Source organism: Gastrolobium bilobum, unplaced genomic scaffold, assembly GCF_033153095.1.
Source record: "Gastrolobium bilobum isolate Gb01-03AN ecotype WA unplaced genomic scaffold, APGP_CSIRO_Gbil_v1 utg50887, whole genome shotgun sequence".
In the NCBI taxonomy this organism is placed as follows: domain Eukaryota; kingdom Viridiplantae; phylum Streptophyta; class Magnoliopsida; order Fabales; family Fabaceae; genus Gastrolobium; species Gastrolobium bilobum.
The window spans coordinates 181,434-200,978 of record NW_026897800.1 but is presented as its reverse complement, the minus strand read 5'-3'; the positions used below and the strand labels follow the sequence as shown (position 1 = coordinate 200,978).

The 19,545-nt window shown below is 34.5% G+C and overlaps 1 protein-coding gene and 2 non-coding genes across 4 annotated transcripts; all 3 read left to right on the top strand.

Moving 5' to 3' along the window:
• Window positions 1-2,761: 2,761 nt before the first annotated feature.
• Window positions 2,762-2,832, top strand: TRNAG-GCC (transfer RNA glycine (anticodon GCC)). Its single transcript has one exon. It is a non-coding gene; the product is annotated as a tRNA-Gly (tRNA).
• Window positions 2,833-2,841: 9 nt separating this feature from the next.
• Window positions 2,842-2,929, top strand: LOC133310459 (small nucleolar RNA snoR114). The gene has a single exon (XR_009751459.1). It is a non-coding gene; the product is annotated as a small nucleolar RNA snoR114 (small nucleolar RNA).
• A 12,348-nt stretch (window positions 2,930-15,277) lies between these two features.
• On the top strand, window positions 15,278-19,545 carry LOC133310423 (probable serine/threonine-protein kinase WNK4). Of its 2 annotated transcripts, none has more exons than XM_061511355.1 (7): window positions 15,278-15,648; window positions 16,074-16,339; window positions 16,920-17,143; window positions 17,239-17,396; window positions 17,476-17,779; window positions 18,036-18,362; window positions 18,814-19,545. In XM_061511355.1, the coding sequence occupies exons 1-7, from the start codon at window positions 15,565-15,567 to the stop codon at window positions 19,284-19,286; spliced, it is 1,836 nt and encodes a 611-aa protein (XP_061367339.1). In that variant the 5' UTR covers window positions 15,278-15,564; the 3' UTR covers window positions 19,287-19,545. The 2 variants fall into 2 exon arrangements, with proteins under 2 accessions (XP_061367339.1, XP_061367340.1); XM_061511356.1 differs by having other exon boundaries at window positions 18,799-19,545.

The window sequence follows — 19,545 nt, the reverse complement described above, 5'->3', positions numbered from 1 at the left end:
TCCATAACTATTTTACAAAACAGTTTTATGAACAAAAAAATCAGAACACAATCAAACAGACCCTACATTGTTGGAATCGTGGGTCAGCAGAGGACCCAATCCACTAGGGATTTCATGGTGAACAATCACAGTCTCCTCAGGGTGATAGCCTAACTTCGCCAATCAATCAATGCATATGTTTGCCTTTTCTTTTCGTATGGGAAAGTTGAATGTTCCACTCACGGTTTTGCCAGCCTTGATACTTGTTTCCAACTGATTATCAGTAGCTGGGTCATTTCTATTGGAGAGCTACTTAAGGAGGTGTTTGGTAGCAAGATTCTTTTGAGATGCATAGGAAAGTAAGAATGGGTAGTTCAAAATACTATGTTTGGGAGCATTTTTAAATTTTTTTTGCTAGGGTAATTCGATAACTAGGATTCAATTTCATGTGTAAAAATTTGAAACAAAAATACCACATAGAAGGTGGTATTGTGACTTTCCCATGTAAATAAAGAAGGAGATTTGACTTTTGTGTCGAAAATAGCCTTGAGTAAATAGCTTGAATATTGTTGAAAGGTAGAGGTGCTCAAGTTAATTGAACCAGGTTTAGGTTCAGAAAAACAAACCAATTCTATTTCTGGGTCGGAGTCAGACTACACTTTGAGTTGACCCTACTGCATGTTACATAATATTTTAATAATTTAAAAAAAATTAAGAATAAATCATAGAACTTTTTTAATGAATACATTATGCATAACATAGAGGGCAACCAAACAGGGATATTTTTGTAATTGCTACTTATTTTCTCATTTATATTTTATCTCACATCAAACATAGACTTTATAAATTTTACCTAATTTGTCCAGTAAATTTTTTTCCAACCAAACAACCTTTTTTACATTTTTCCACCAAACTCACTTTCCAACCATTTTTCTATCAATTACATTTCCTTAGTATTCAAAAAATTTCTCCTCAACTAAACGCCCTCTAATAGCATTAGAGGAATTGGAAATGAATCTTCTCATGTGGAAAAAAAATATGACATGGTCATGTGTAAAGATCACAATCATAGAAAGGTAAATCAACGGTCATGATTTTGTAAGTATCTATTATAATATTTTTTTTCTCTCTTCTTTTATTATTGTAACGAAGATGTCAATCCAAGCGGAAAGTTGATTAGTTGGCCACTCACCATGCAAATTCTTCATTATCTAGATATCGAAGTTGTTAGTGAAAAACTCAATAGGAGGATCTCCTAAGAACCAAGTTCTCCAAATAGAGGAAGCATATTTGCAGTTCCTCAGCACATGGAGGATGCTTTCAACAACATTGACACAATTGTGATAGAAAGGAGAGGCTCCCCACTAAGAGGTTTTGCCTTTTGTAAGAATACGAACATGAAGAATAAGCCATGTGAAATTCTGCAATCTGAAAGGACCTGGCCATTTCCAAACAGTATTCCAGATAGGATCTGCGACAAGGTTCACAAAGCCTATGATATTGTTGTAGGCATAGCTGGCAACTCTCCCTTCTTCTGTATTATTTTTTGCAAAGACCTTTCCACAAATTAGAATCATAGCTCTGGGCTTTGGCTTATCTCTTTAAGTCAAGTTTCCTCTCATACTTCCCTCTAAGCACCTTAACCTACAGTTCCTCCTTGTTAACTATAACCTTCCAAGCAACCTTACGGAGAAAGGCCTCATTGTGAGCTTGAATCCTATGCAAACCTAGACCTCTAAGACATCTCGGTTTGCAAAGATTTTACCAGGCGATGATACAGTGTGTACAATTATATATTATGGAAAAGTTTAGGAAAGTATGGGTACTAGTTTTAAGATTTTGCATGCTTATGCAAATGAAGTTCTCTCTTTTTCATTTAAATCTCCTTTTTCTATAATTAAAGGTTTAGTTTTTGTAGATACAGAATTGTGTCATTTTAATTTTTAAGTGAAAAAAGAGACAAACAATGGAAATTATAGAAAAGAAAATGGGTGATTTTTTTTTATAGTAAAGTACATTTTGGGTCCTCAACAAAAAGGATCCAATTTAATTTCTTAGAAAAAAATTTGACTTGTGATTCCTTTGAAATTTAAAGTAGAACCATGTTAGTCCTTCTCTTGATCCTGTACTTTTGTTGAGGACCAAAAATATACTTTACTCTTTTATTTAATTTAAATTTTAAATAAAAAAATTAATTTTAACTAAAATGTAAAAAATTAAAATAAATGTGGAAAAGATATTACTTAGTGCTTGTTTGGATCGTCTTTTTTTTAAGTTAGAAGCTACTTATAACCATAAGCTAGGCTAAACAGATTTTGAGAAAATCTCTTATAATGAAAAATTCTTTTTTTTATGATGAAGGAAAAAGTTAAAAGCTAAAAGTTCATAGGAGGAGTTTTTTTTTTTTAAGATCTTATATGCTTTTCTTGAATTATGTGTTTTTTTAAAAAAAATGAAAAATTATAGAGATAGTTTTATTGAAATATGTGTTTTTAAATAATTTTTAAATTAAACTTTTTATATAATTACCTAATAACTTTTAACTTTTTTTTTTTAATTCTAGCTTATAAGTAATTTTTAACTTAAAAAATAAAGAATTCAAATAGGTTCTTAATCTCACTCGGATTCTGAAGGGAAAATCCTACGAGAAAAAGTTTCACAAGCGAGGGCACAACACGATTTTATCAGCTCTTGTTCATAATAAATAGTAATAAGGAAAAAACAGTTTGAAAATCAGGAATGTATACAAAATATATTTTATGGTATGGAATTTAACAACGAAGCACCAGTGGTCTAGTGGTAGAATAGTACCCTGCCACGGTACAGACCCGGGTTCGATTCCCGGCTGGTGCAAGATAGTTTGAGCAGTGACGAAATTTGTGCCAACTGTGATGGATGGGTCTATCACCAGCGTCTGATCCTTCGGACGAATGGTGGCACATCTGAGCTCTCATATAATTTTTTGGGGTTCATTTTTTTTTATTTGGTCTCAAACTTCATATTTATTTCTCTGATACCGAGGAAAATAAAAAAAAATGAGATCCATCATTTTATAAGTTTCTCTCTCTCATTTTCTTTCAGTGGCAAAAAATATTTTCTGCCTCAAAGGCAAAAATTATTTTCCCTTTCTTTTATTATCATTATTATTATTATTATTATTATGTATCAAAGACTTCTTATGTGAGAATAACATTTTCTTCTACAATAAATATATGGTCCACTGAAAAATTTTGGTAGATAAGTTTTCTTTTATTCTTTGATTATCATCATTGGCAACAACAATAATAGAACCAATCATTCTCCAGAATACAGTAATTAATTGAAAACTATAACCTATCTTTCGTCCTCATCGTTGTCTAATTACAGTTACCCTCATATAATTAAGAGTGCTGGGTACGTAACTCTCCACATCCCACCACATATTTTCTTTGCAGGGTTCCCCACTAAGCCAACATACTCGTAGTGATCAAACGAGTAAATCAATAAACAAGATCCAGTGTCCAAATGGGACAAATTTTTGGCATATCATGTGCATCTAATTTGGTATATCTTTTTTTCATATTTGGAAAAAATTTCACCACTTTTAATTTTTTTTCCCACCACATTAAAAAAGTTTATTCTTTTGAAAAAAAAAATGTATCAGTTGGATACATTTTATGTTGAAAATCGACAATCACACAAATCGCGAATGAAAAGAGAAAGAGAGAGAATAGACATAGAAATTTACCCTGGTTCACTCAATGTAGGCTACGTCCAGCTTGTCTGTATTATATTCACCTCACCGTCACTCGTTACAAGTCACTCAGTTTACAAGGAAAATATAAATAGAAAAATATAAGTGGAACTCCAATTATCTTTCTGCTGATCCCGACAACTAGAGTCCTCATCAGCATGCGAAGTATGAGTCACACCCGACGTTTAATACACAAAAAATTTAGTCGTCCAAATGATATGGATAAGAGAGTGTGTGTGGTTGGCTCCATCTCAATTATAGAATTTCAAGTCTTTCGTCGGCACTGGGCCTGATCTGGCTGGGGTATTCTAAAACTATTCCTACCACGTGTCTTTACTCTCAAATGAATGGTTAATCAAACTATTTTTCAAATATTTTTGATATTCTTTTAATATAAGCAGACACATTTTACTTTAAGATTGAAATAAATGATAGAATTCAATAGCGGAAGTGTATTTGACTTGAAGTTTTCTATTGTGATTTCATTGATAGAATTCTTCTGACTTAAATACAGAAGTATGTTACAACCGAAAGAGAGAAAATAGCAAATACAAGTGTATGCTAACAATAAATCATAAATCAAAAGACTAAAGGATAACAGCAAATAATAACAACCTAGCTAATAATTTGCTAACAACTAAAGCCTATCAGAACAGATACAACAGTAACGGTTTGTGAGCTGGTTGACACTCCCCCTCAAGTTGGAGTGTGGAGATGCGAAATACCCAACTTGGACAGCAGATGGTAAAACGGTTTCTTGCCTAATGCTTTGGTGAAAATGTCCGCTGGTTGGTCTGCAGAGGCAATATGAGCAGTAGAAATAGTCTTTTGCATTAAGTGTTCCCGTACAAAGTGACAATCCAGTTCAATATGCTTCGTTCTCTCATGGAAAACAGGATTGGCTGCTATATGCAAAGCAGCTTGGTTGTCACAGAATAGTTGAATAGGAGATGAGTGCAAGACACCTAATGAATGAAGAAACGACTTAAGCCAAAGTAATTCTGAAGTGGCTGCTGCCATGGCCCTATACTCGGCTTCTGCTGAGGATCTTGAGACGGTAGGCTGCTTCTTGGTTTTCCAAGATATGGGAGATGATCCTAACTGCACAAAGTATCCGGTGATGGATCTTCTTGTGATTGGGCAGCTTGCCCAATCGAAATCACAGAAGCCACGAAGTTGGAGGTCCGATGATGATGATAGAAAAAGTCCTTGACCTGGATTGGATTTAACATAGTGAAGGAGACGCAAGACAGCATTATAATGCTCCATTTTTGGTTGCTGCATGAATTGTGACAAAATGTGGACACCATAGGAAAGTTCTGGGCGAGTGATGGTTAGATACACTAGCTTCCCAATGAGTCTTCGATACCGTGTGGGATCTTCATAGTCTGGGCCTGCAGCAGTTGCGAGTTTATGGTTGGGTTCGATGGGGAATTCACTTGGTTTGCACCCTAGAAGACCTGCTTCATTCAGGATATCAGTAGCATATTTACGTTGACACATGAAGAATCCACGTGGACTCCTTGCGAACTCAATGCCGAGGAAATACTTTAGAGGACCAAGGTCCTTGATTTGAAAACAAGAGTTAAGGTAGTGCTTGATGTCATTGCATGCTGCAGAGTTATTTCCTGCTAGAAGGATGTCATCCACGTAAATTAAAACTGCTACAAAGACAGGTCCATTTGTGAATGTAAGAAGTGTGTAATCAGCCTTGGATTGAATGAAGCCATAGCTGAGGAGAGCTTAGCGAACCAGTTGCGAGGGGATTGCCGTAGACCATATAATGATTTGTGTAGACGACATACTTGTGAGGGATTGGTTGCATGAAAACCTTGAGGGAGACGCATGTAAACTTCATCATGAAGCTCACCATGAAGGAACACATTGTGCACGTCGAGTTGATGAACTTCCCAATTCTTCACAACTGCAACAGCAAGAATGGATCTGACACTTACCATTTTTGTGACAGGAGCAAAGGTCTCTGTGAAATCCTCACCATCCACCTGAGGATTACCAGCAACAACGAGGCGTGCTTTAAATCGTTCCACAGAGTCGTCTGACTTGTATTTGATTCGATATATCCATTTGCAAGGGATAACACGTTTGCCCTGAGGAAGTGTTGTGAGTGTCCAAGTTTTATTATCTTGGAGTGCTTTTATTTCGGCTTTCATGGCGTCACACCAGCGTTCATCTGTTGCTGCCTCTTTGTAGGATGATGGTTCCAGACCTGTAGTTAAGGCTGCCAGAAAATTGATGTGTTTGGGTGTAAATGATGTATAAGAAATGTAGTTTTCAAGAGGATACCTTACATCAGAAGAAACAGATGGAGAGAGTGATTGATAATGGAGTTTATGCGCCTTCATGTGATGACAAGAGTAGTCATCGAGGTATTTAGGTGACCGTCTGGTGCGTTGAGGATGAGATAGGATGTTGAGATAAGGTTCAGGTTCAGTTGGGGAGGCTTGGCATTGGTCAGGTACATTTGGGAAGGCTTGAGTATGGGTAGACGTATCAGGTAAAGGTAGGGAAGTTTCTGTATGTAAGAGTGAAGAAAAGTTACTCCCCCTGTCATGGGACGAAGGAATAGTGTCAGGAATATGGGTTTGGGAAGGTGGTTCAGGTGCTGTATGAAGAGGAGTAGGATATGTTGGCAGCTGTATGGCACTCGTGGGAGGAGGAGAGGTAGTGTCTGTGGCAAAAGGAAATGTTGATTCCTCAAAACAGACATCTCTGGATATTATGATGTTATTGGTTTCAAGGTCAAGCAGACGCCAACCCTTTTTTCCAAAAGGATAACCAAGGAAAACACAACGGGACGACCGTGGTGCAAATTTATCGGATGGCTTGGGGTGGATGGATGCATAGCACAAACAACCAAATGTGCGGAGGTGAGAATATGAGGGAGGTCGTCCATGTAAAAGTTCATATGGTGTTTTGCCTTGAAGAAGCTTGTTCGGTGTACGATTGAGGAGATGAGCTGCGGTTAGGATGCATTCACTCCAATATTCTACTGGAAGAGAACTCTGAAAGCGGAGGGCACGTGCTGTGTTTAAAATGCTGCGATGCTTTCGTTCAACCCACCCATTTTGTTGTGGTGTGTATATACAAGTTGTTTGATGAATGATACCTAGATTGGAAAGCAAGCTTTGCATTTTGTTTGAAAGGAATTCAGAACCGTTATCAGTTCTTAGTGTTTGGAGTGGCTTGCCAAATTGAGTTTTGATCATAGCAATAAACTTAGTGATGAAGAAATGTGTTTCGGATTTTTCATGCATGAGATAAACCCATGTTGTTTTAGTATAGTCATCCACTAATGTCAGAAAATAACGTGCTCCTGTGAGTGTAGAACAGCTATACGGTCCCCAAACATCACCATGAACAAGTTGAAAACAATGTGAGGTTTTATTATTACTCAAAGGAAAAGGAATGCGAGACATTTTTGCTCGACAACATACATCACAAATGTGTGTTTTATTTTTGCTAAAACCAGAAGAAAAATTAGGAAGAAAGGAAAAAACATCATATGAGGGGTGTCCCAGTCGATTATGCCATAATTTGGTTTGTGCTTGAACAACGTGTGCTTGATGGCTGGGTTGGAGGACATAAACTCCATTGACCAATCTACCCAATCCAGTCTGCGTCTTGGTGATGGGGTCTTGCAGAAAACATGAGGAGTTGTTAAAGAGAATGGTTGTGGCAGAAGATTTAAGAAGGTGAGAGACAGATATGAGATTGCATGTAAGGTTTGGAACTAGTAAAACATTATGCAATACAAGAGAGGAGGAAAGATAAACAGTTCCTTCTTTTAGGGCAGTAGTGGTGGATCCATTGGGAAGTCCAACAGGAGAAGGTGCAATATCGTGAGGGTTATGTAGCAGGTGTAAATTACCTGTCATATGTTGAGAAGCCCCACTATCAATTAACCATGAAGGTTGAGTGTCATTACCAGTTAATGTTTCTGAATAATGTTTGTCAACAAGGGACAATAAGCGTTGCAGTACATCTGGTGTGAGAGCAGGGGATGATTCAACCACATGCGTTGGTGATGGAGTTGGCAGAAGTCCTAAAGTTGTGGACGGAGTGGGCAAGAGTGCTGCATGTGCGGAAGCATGAGGAGGTTTAGGCTTGTAGCGGTCCTTGGAAGGCTGTTTGGGAGGGAAACCATGAAGGAAAAAGCATTTGGATATGTCATGGTTTGGTCTGCCACAATGGCTGCAGATACATTGTGGAGGTTTGGAGCCAGTGGAAGGAGGGGGTTTGGTTTGAATGGCATAACCAACAGCATCAACGGTGGTAGGTGTTGTGCGGATGATATTTTTGTGAGTTTCTTCTTGAGTAGCCATAGAATAAATGCGGTTAAGTGAGGGAAGTGGGTTTGTGTTTAAAATCTGAGAGCGGATAATGCCGAATGTAGCTTCATCTAGACCCATCAAGAATTGATAAACCTGATCATTGTTTATGATTTTGGTGAGAAGCTTGGTGACTGGACAATCAGCACCATTTGAGCATGGGTCTGAGGTATAGTGCTCCTCAAGTTCATCCCAGATAGCTCGAAGACGGGTGTAGTAAGAGCTAATGGTGGATCCTTGTTGCTTAATGGTAGGGAGAAGTGTTTTGAGTTGGTATATGCGAGAGATATTAGCAACACAGTACCTGTCTTTTAAGTCATCCCATAATTGTTTGGCTGTAGGGAAATACTTGATGAAGGGACGAAGCTGGGATTCAATTGTATTGTGAATCCAGCCGGAGATCATGGAGTTACACATTCTCCAAGCATGAAACTCATCTGAATTTACGTCTGCCGGTGCTGTCACGGAGCCGTCAATGATGCCTAGCTTATTCTTGGCATCCAGAGAACTTTTCATAGCTCTGCTCCAAGTGTCATAGTTGGAATCGCCTTTAAGGAAGATATTTGTAAGGAGAATGCCTGGACTGTCAGCGGGAGAGAGGTACAGAGGGGAACGTGAATCAGAGGATTTGAGTGGTGGTGGGGGTGGGGTGGTATTGTTTTGGTTGTCATCCATGTAAAGAACCTTGGGATACACCACCCCAAAAGCTAGCTCAAAGGGTGGGAGTGCCCAAGGCTTTATAAACTCCACATTAGTTGGACATCTAACCAATGTGGGACTATATATCTCAACACGCCCCCTCACGCAAGAGCCTTTTGGGCTAGAAGCGTGGAATTGCACAGGCCCAATTTTTGGTTTACCTTTTGTGCTTTTTATTTTTATTTTTAATTCCACTTTTTAAAGCGGGGGACGGTGAGGCTCTGATACCATGATAGAATTCAATAGCGGAAGTGTATTTGACTTGAAGTTTTCTATTGTGATTTCATTGAAAGGATTCTTCTGACTTAAATACAGAAGTATGTTACAACCGAAAGAGAGAAAATAGCAAATACAAGTGTATGCTAACAATAAATCATAAATCAAAAGACTAAAGGATAACAACAAATAATAACAACCTAGCTAATAATTTGCTAACAACTAAAGCCTATCAGAACAGATACAACAATAACGGTTTGTGAGCTGGTTGACAATAAATTAATATAGGTTTGAGTAGCTTAGAAACACCTGGTTTAAATTTTCATATTCCACTTCAATTCTTTTCTCAACTCGTGAGTGCCAACACTATCACTTCTTCAATTTCATCATGATTTTTTTATGACCTAAGATGACTAAGTTCAATTAATTAACTCATATGCTCCTTTTTTTCTATATTATTTTTAGTTAATCACACCCCAACGATCAGAATTTATATTCTACCTACGGAAAACACAAAGTGGCGACTTATTGCATTCTCAATTTAACTCATGTGCATCTTGGTTTTTTTTTCCTTCCCTATATTATTTAGATAATCACATCTCATCTACCAATAAATTATTATTTTAAATTAAATAAGAGTTATACTTTAAACTCATCAAATATTAGATAAATAAATAATAATGATATCAAATTTAACATTATATGATAACTTAAGAATAAATATCGCAAACAAACGGATGAACATGTTAAAGATAAAGAAAAATGATGAGAAAGCTAATTAAGAAAATAAATTAGACAATAATACTAACATTTAATTAATTGCATAATAGTACATATTTAGTTAATTCACTTGTAGCAAAAAGAAGATAAAGCTTTGTTGCTATGGTTTTTTAGGAACAATATGCAAAGCTTTTTCTTCTTTTTGCTACAAGTGAATTATAAACTGAGTGTGAAGAATCCAAAAAAAAAAAAAAAGTTTCAAGCGTATATATCTCATAGAGCCATCATTTTGTGTCAAAATTAAACAGCGACGTCTTATTTACAATGCTTAATGTTTAGCGTCAGATTAAAGGGGCTTTCTTTGTTTTATTAAGTTATTCTCAAATAAAAAAGAGAAGAAGAAAAGAAGACGTTGACGTATATTGGTTCATGAATTGCATGTGCTTTTCCAAATGCAATATGCAGTTGTATTACTTTTATAATTTGAAGTCACCTGTGACGATCTTTTACCTTAAAAATAGCTATTATATTTCTATTATTGTAACCAACCCACTAGTCACAGTTTTCTTTTTTCTTTCGCAATTACATAATTACTAGCAAGTGCAAATACACTGCCAAGTAAATAACAAAACAAGAGTGGGGACAGTAGAACTTTCGGTCAGTAATTAGTGAGGGAAATTAGTTCTCTTAAATGTGTTAACCTAATGTAAGAGTAGGTCTTTAAAATCATTCAAATACAAATGTATGAGTGCCACTAAAATTTGAATCCATAACTTCATACAAATTATTCAAATCTCTCATTACTATTATTCCTAGCGGTTTAAATATGCGAGCGCATATAAAAATTAGAGTAAATATCATTTTTGGTCCTCAGCAAATTTCATGATACCCGTTTTAGTCCCTAGCAAATAAAAAGGCCCATCGTGGTCCCTAAAAAATTCAAAATAGACCCATTTTAGTCATTTAAGGACTAATATAAGTCTTTTTCGAATTTGTGAGGGATCACGATTTCAACTAAATGGATCCATTTTGAATTTCTGAGGGACCACGATGGGCCTTTTTATTTGGTAGGGACTAAAGCGGGCATCGTGAAATTTGCTGAGGACCAAAAATGGTATTTACTCTAAAAATTAAAGCAAAAGTAATTTTGATTCTTTCAGCTTTCACCATTTTTTTTTATACATGAGCTTTCACCAATTTTCAATTTGGTTCTTATAGTGTCCCCTCTTCAATTTTAGTCCTCATTCTTATAAAAAGTTTTCAAAGTTAATCTACTAAGTGTTCCTTTATTTAATATGTGCTTTTTAATTTTATTTTCTTAAAAAATAATCAATACCTACTCCTCTATATGTATTTATTTTCCTGCAAAATATCTTATAATTGTCAAGCAAATAAGAGAACTCATGGCAGATGATTATTATTAATGGGCTGAACTAAACTCAATATCTTAACATTTTGGTTTGACTCATGGTTTCTCTCACTTATCTGGATCTCATTTAATCCGTTATCAATCAATGAGACTCAATCACACTATTTCAACAATAATGACTAAATTGGTGGATTTATTACGAAACTAATTATAAAAACTGTTTTCAAAATATTTATTAATTGATTTTGAAAAGAAAGAAAAAGCTATCAGACCTAATTATTTTTTTTAAAAAAAGGGAAACGGTAGAGATTATCAAAATAATTTTTCTGTAGAAGAAAGTTTGAAAGCATATCATCATTTAATATATTTTCTCAACCCACATATAATATATTACATTGTGAAGTGAATGCCTGTAAATATTTGTCCTCTTGTTGTATCATTCAGCCGAATCGTGATCATTTAACTTTATTGGGCGTGCACATTATGGATGTTTTTAAAAAAAAAAAAGAAGATACTGTATTTGTGTTTTTGTGAGTGTTATTTTGGTTGTCCTCATTCCACGAATTCAGACACAAAACTTTATGTCTAAGTTAGAAATGATATCATCAATGACAACCCAATTTGTAGGTGGACATATTTGTTATAGTAATGAAATCATTTCTACATAGGAACCTCCTATTCAGCATCTGAATCAACTTTGGATTATCAAAAGTTTACAAGTCCTGGTGGTGCAAATAGAAGAATCACCTGCTTACTTGTTATGTTGATGGGAGAAATTTTTTAGTAAACCCAATTATATCATATACACTTAAATTAACAATCGACATGTGTAAGAATGCATTTTAGAGAATAATATCCACACAACATTACAAATATAAAAACATTCTTTGAAGTTAGTGATAGGAACATATGATCCCGACTTCATAATGGAAATGTGAAAGTTTGATGGCAAATGGGTGTATCAGAGCGCATGGAGAATATCTTTGATAGTTAGTTACATTTTTATTTTTTTTATATTTGGAAAAACTTTCATTACTTTTGAATTTTTTTTCCCGTCACATTATAAATTTTTGTAAATTAAAAAAAAAATACCGAATTCAATACATCCAATCTGCCAAAAATATTCTCCATCGGATAAATGTGCACATTAAATATTTGTTATGTTGAGTGCCAACGTTTCCATTTCCATTAATATTTGGAAACAGATTTCAATGACAATTAAATAATCCGATGGAAGCAACTAGACAGATAGACTGATTGGGCCTAGGTTACGTGCACGTTCTAAGCTTAAGATATTAGAGTTTAAGATCCTTTTTTTAAGTGGTCAGTTAATTTACTACTTCGTTAATGTACTCGAGGATAAGGGATTTCACGTTACCTTACGAAAATTAATGTTTTATTTCTCTTTTAATAAATATTCACAAATATTAATAGGTCTATTTAATATTTATAAAAAAATGGATTTAATATTTTTTATGTTGTAGTAAATAAAATTATATCTTATATATATATATATATATATATAAAAGTGTATGAAATCCATATAGGACCATATAAAAAAAAGAAAAAAAAAATATTAACATCATACAACATGAAAAATATTAAACCTAAAAAAAATATATACATAATTTCATGTAATCATGACATAAAATTAACACACGAGTGAATTTACTATCATATTTGCATTATCAGAATAAAGAAAAAGATAAAAAAATATGTAAATAAATTTTATTTGTTTCGAGATTATATATAAAAAATGGGTACATACTTTTTATAATCATATAAAATTAACACATGAGTGAATTTACTATCATTTTTCATTATCAAGAAGAAAGAAAAAGAAAATATGTACAAGAATTTTATTTGTTTCGAGGTTATATAAAATAAAAAATGGGTTCATAACTTTCCTTGAATCATCTTTTATGAATATTATAAAATTTGTCTAATCATAAATAATTTTAAACATTTAAGATCACGGTTAATTATGTAATATATTCTCTTCGTAATTTTATTTGTTTCCTTTCGTTGTCTTTTCCTTATTCAATCTTATTACATGCAAGCAGTTGACCCAGTGGCCTTGGTGGCACTTCGATACAAATCGTTGATTTTGTTATATTCAAGTTAATGTATAAAATAGGAGACTAAGATTCGGATAAACATCGGGAAAATATAAGATTAAATTTCATTGGAATACAATATACACAATATAGGAAAAATATTTTCTGATGTCGTAGAAGAGTTATTTTTTCCTATTAATAATTTTTCAATTTTCGTGTAATATTTTTTATTTTTTTTTTATTTTTTTAATAAATGTGAATCTCACATAAAATATGTCTATAACATAAATTTTTTTTCTCCTACTACATAAAAAAATCGAAACCCCACAATATATCACGACAATAAAACATGATCAACAAGTCAAAAATGACTAGTTAGTAACAGTGTGACACAACCCAATAGAATCAGCCTTCCCACAATTAATCTCTTATGGGGCAACTTTATTCCAGCTACCAAAGTCAACCTTGCCATCCCAAAATTGGAACCTTCTTACTCCTCCTGGTAGAAATTTGTAGATTTTTCGATAAGATGGAAGAATAACGCTACTTACATATTTACACACAGAAAAATATTTTTGTAATTACTGTAGATAAATTATTTATATTTATTTTCAAAATAATATCGTTTTAGGATTAAAAGATTAAAAATTAAATTATAAAAAATATAATAACCCTGAAATAAATTAAAATTATCAAAACACCATAATTTTTGCCTCAAAATAACATTGTATTGAGCTTACTGCAAATAATTTATCTCTAGTAACTGCAGAAAAAGTAAACCCATTTACATTTACCATTTCAGGGGTTTATATTTGTTATGTAACATGCAAAATAAGATTTTTTTCTTGCACACTCAACTAATATGGAATCCACTAGGAGAGAGAAAAAAGAATATGATACTGCAGATAGCGATGAGTATATCAGAAAAAAAATTATATTTTCTGATACATGAGAAATATAAACTCCATTATTTTATACTATATTCTTAATTTTGATAGTTGATATTTTTTATATTTAATACTTTTAATTTATTAGATATGTAAACTAATTAGATGGGCTTTTAATTTATTATATATGTGAACCAATTAAATGAGTTTTTTTATAGCTAACATGACCAGAGTCCTAAGAACAAAAACAAACAAAACAAAGACAAAACACCAAAACAAAAACAGAAGCTATTGGATCACCAAAGCTCGCAATCTTCTCACTCCAATAAAATCAGTCAAATAAATAAGTGAGCTTTAATTTATTAAATACAAGCAAATTAATAACTAAATTTGATATAAGAATTCTCATTCTTCTTATACAAATGTAAAAAGCTACCCTTTGTATATTTATATAACGTTTATTATTTGATTATCACGGATTTCATTTAAATTTTTTGTATATTTATATTGTAATTATGAGACCTGCTATATAATATATCTGATATTTTTGTCAACAACTAAAATTTAATTAAAGTTGAAGTAGCACCTGAGGCAATACACGGAAATGATTTATGTTTTTGAGATTCAAATTTAAATAACAGTTGAGAAATTGAATACTTCAAATTTATGGACCTAACTATTTGTCCTTCTCTACAAAATGACCCCACCTTCATGTATATGACACAATCACAAGCACTTCAATGCTGCCAAGAAAGTCCCAAATGGGTTCCACCACCAACTCCACTTCAAACCAAAGATGATATCATGTATGCATATGATTAATCATTATAAATGTACCAACCCTCAAACTACACCAAATAATAACCTACATAACTTCATTAATTTCTTTTCATCTTCCAACCTTTCAACTTCTGGGTTCAGCTTCTCATTCTGAGTTTGACACATTCTGTGTTTGCTTTTCCCTCTGTTACCCACAAATGAATACCACAAAGCGTGTCCACAGATTCTTCAAGTTCCGTGCTTTGTTGCTTTCCCTTATCAACGACAACAACAACAATTCCTTATGCTTTGTGAATGGCCAAAACTGACCCTACCCTGAAGCTTTATCTCTGCCATAAATCCCCTTGCTAAATTACTGAACCAAAAAAGTGTATTGACAGGAATCTGTCACTTTCATAGTTAAATAGTGTCCGCATATTCCACCGTCCAAAGTCCAAACAAACCTTGCAACCCTTTCTCTCTATAACTTTCGTTTTCAAATAGAACAAGAAAACCAAAAAAAATCAAATGGTTTCTAAGAACTATAATCATTTGACATGTGCGGTCGTGAACGTGGGTAAAATAATGCAGAGTATTGACTATTCTATACTTTTCTGGCTGTTTTTTGGTGTCTTCTCTTACGTAAACCATGAAGGAAAGCCTCGGATTTAGGATTATACCATAATAACTGTTTCTTCTTTTATTTCCCTTTATTTCTGTGCTTTCTGCACAATATAGTGTTTCAACTAGTATAGGAGGTGATTCATAAGTTGGTGTATATAGATTAGAATCAAACATGTATTCCAAGAGAGAGAACAAGGAGGATGGCAACGCAGAGCATCCTTATGAGGAAATGGACCCTACTGGTCGATATGGCAGGGTAAATCCCCTTTTTCTTTATTTTTATGTCTGCTTTTCTCCTCCATTTCTTGTGGCATTTGTTATGTCATTAGAATTTGGATTATTAGTTATGTTACATGTAGGTGGTAAAAAATAAATAAATCATATTTCCCCCCCTTTTTTTGTGTGTGTCATAGACTCATAGGTATGTTGTTTTGGAAGGGACATGTTTTTTAGTTTGCCAGTTTTATGCCTATGGTTAGTATTGTAAGCAATCTTATTCCATGTGCTATTTTGTTATTAGATTTAGTAACATAGGTAATCTCCTAAAATTCTAGCTTGATGAGAGAAAATGTTGTGTTTTCTAATACTACCTGTGTTATCAATTGCAAATGACCGAGACATCTCCTCTCTTACAATTGACTTGATGTGACAAATTGTTTTGTGTTCTTTGTGATTAATTAGTTTGGAGATGTTCTTGGAAAAGGGGCGATGAAGACAGTGTACAAAGCAATTGATGAGGTCCTTGGATTAGAGGTAGCATGGAACCAGGTCAGACTCAGTGAGGCACTTCGCACACCGGAAGATTTGCAGCGGCTTTACTCAGAGGTTCATCTCCTCGGTACCCTCAAGCACCAGTCCATCATACGGTTCTACACCTCTTGGATTGATGTTGATAACAAGGCCTTCAACTTTGTTACAGAAATGTTCACATCTGGATCGCTGAGAGAGTAACTTCCTTTCCAACTATAAAATTAGGCAATTACTTGAGTCCCATTATGTAGTTCCTTAGAGAAATGGGCATGCAACTTGTTTATTTGATCGGACCTCTTTTAATTTGATCCTGACACTTCAGTATTCAAGTACTTTAATGTTAATGCATGCAAGGATATGGAATTTTAGACATTCAACTCTGCATGATAGGAATATGGAATTACATGCCATGCACTTATGGCAATGCGAAATCATTTGATTTCTTTTAACTTTATATGGTATTTGTTCATGACTAACATAATTAGTCTTTCAAAAACTGTGAAGAACTTAGAAAAATGAATTGCTGCCTCTTATCTATAGTATCTTTCGGATATAGATTATTCTAGCTCAATTGAGGACCAACAGTCATCACATGGATTTTGTTTGATATATTTGAAATATTAACGATTCATATTTAATGGACACTTACCAGGGATAAGAAAAGGAATAAGAATATGATCACGAGCACCTAGGGTCACAGTCCTTAAGCATGAAATTTATATTGCAACTTTCAGGCTTGTTATATGCAAATAATTGATAATTTTCTGGCACATGCAGATACAGGAAGAAATATAAGAGAGTCAGCATACAAGCAATTAAGAGTTGGGCTCGCCAAATCTTACAGGGTCTAGTTTATCTACATGGTCATGATCCACCAGTAATCCATAGGGACCTCAAATGTGATAACATATTTGTCAATGGCCATCTTGGACAAGTGAAAATTGGTGACCTGGGACTAGCTGCATTTCTCCGTGGTTCCCAGTCAGCCCACAGTGTTATAGGTACTTACTTTTCTGCCAATGACTATTGCAGACTTGCAGGTACTGAGAAACTGCTATTATTTTTTGGCAATTATAATTTTCTCCTTTTGCGCTAGGCACCCCGGAGTTCATGGCACCAGAATTGTATGAGGAAGAATACAATGAACTTGCTGATGTTTACTCATTTGGCATGTGTGTATTGGAAATGCTTACATCTGACTATCCATACAGTGAATGTTCTAATCCAGCACAAATCTACAAGAAAGTGACATCGGTAAATTCAGGTTCTGGTGTAAGTTTCAAGATATCAACAAATCTAGGTGTTTTATTAAAAGTAAAATTTCATATTTCAGGGGAAGCTACCAATGGCACTTTTCCGGATTGAAGACATGGAAGCGCGGAAGTTTATTGCAAAATGCCTAGTACCTGCAGCAAACAGACCATCGGCAAAGGATTTGTTGCTTGAACCTTTTCTTGTGTCTGATGATTCGTCATCAACAATAAAGTTTGGTATTCAGAAGCCTTTTTTGAATGACAATGAGATGGAAAAATTGCAATTGAGTGATCATTTTCCTAGGACTGGAATGAAAATAATAGGGAAGCTGAATCCTGAAGATAATGCTATCTTTCTCAAAGTTCAAATTTCTGATAAGGATGGTATGTAATCTTTCCAAAATGCACAATATCCAGTTGGTTCATTTTAAGGAAAATCTTCTTGTAAAGCTGTCTAAGACTAAGTACATGCTTCTTGCAATTTGTCCACAAAACATTTACTTATGTTTTATAAATGAACTTGAGTCTTTAATTGGCTAAAGTTTATAGACCTGTAGTAAACTTCAGCCTGGTGGTTCACTTATAGTTCAAGCCCGCATATTGAAGTAACAACAATTTTTTCTGCTTCCTTTTCCTGCAGGTTCTGTTAGGAATGTATTTTTTCCCTTTGACATTTTCACTGACACCCCCATTGATGTTGCAATGGAGATGGTAAAAGAACTAGAGATTTCTGATTGGGAGCCTTTGGAAATTGCACATATGATTGATGGAGAGATATCTGCTCTGCTACCTCGTAGGAGGCAAAGAAACTGTTCAGATGCCTTCCACACATTCAGTTATCCAGATGATGATGATGAATCTCATCATCGATTCTGCTCCCTCTCTTCAAGTTCATCATTCCAAGAATCAATATTAGATTTAGTCAGTAAACCTGAGGAAGCATCAAATGGATATTATTGGCTCCATGGTATGTCTTCTTTGTCCATTTCCCTCCTACTGCATTTGATGTTGTGAATGTCCTATTTAGTAGCTCTAACAGATTATATTGTACACCATCTACATGGTGGCAGGCTTCTTTAGCAATTCACTTGGTTGGCTTTGTTGGGGAGTGCTATTATGTCCTTGAGGACACAAATAGTTAGCTACTACATGTTTGTTTAATTTTCTTTTGGAAGCCTCAAGCTCGAGACTGAGCATGGTGTTAATAAATCCTACAAATAGTATCGGAGAAAGGAGATAGAATCCCTAATAATATGTCTTCCCATTCACTTCCCTTCTCATTTCAGTTTAATGTTTGTGATTGATTTGTAAGGCAGTCATGGTTTACAGTTTACTATAATCATCTAGTAGGAGGGGAGAAAGTGTTGGTTAACTATTTTTAGTCTCTATGGTAACATGACAAGCTATTATTGTTGCAGATGATTTGCTTGATGATACCAGTTCACGATGCTCTTCACAAGGGACATATTCCAACTTGAATTACTATTCTGTGGATGACCAGGACTACAATGTGGCTTCAATCAGAAAGGATAAACTTCCCATCATAAGGTGTCACAGGAACACAAGGTTTTCCCCCAGTGAAGACTTAAGCAATTGCCACCAGAGTAAAGCTTTAGTAGGATCGCATGATTCTACTAGTAAAAGTAAGATAATGATAGACAATCGTAGACTGACAAGGAACAGATCGTTAATTGATATACGGAGCCAATTATTACACCGATCACTGGTTGAGGAGGTAAACAAAAGACGGTTATTCAATACAGTTGGTGCAGTGGAAGATATTGGATTTCAGACACCTTGTGATGTTTCCAGAAAAAAGTCACAGCCTGTATGTGTTGCTTTAAATGATAACTCTTCAAAGGATGGCAAGGGAGAAAAACTGAAGACGTAAGCATTTAGAAATGAGTGTCTCTTGAGAATTGATAATAAAATAGATGAAATGCATAATCTTCTATTTTTTGGGCTTGAGAAGATGATCAGGTTGATTTATTATGGGGTCATCAGATTTCCAAGGAATGATTTGAAGGAAGTGTTGATATTAAAGGTTGGTCATTAAGGTACTTGAATAATTGCACTACTAGGGGAGTGGGTTCAAATGAATGTAATTATGTATATAGATGTATATGGAGTGTGCTGAACAAAAATAAATG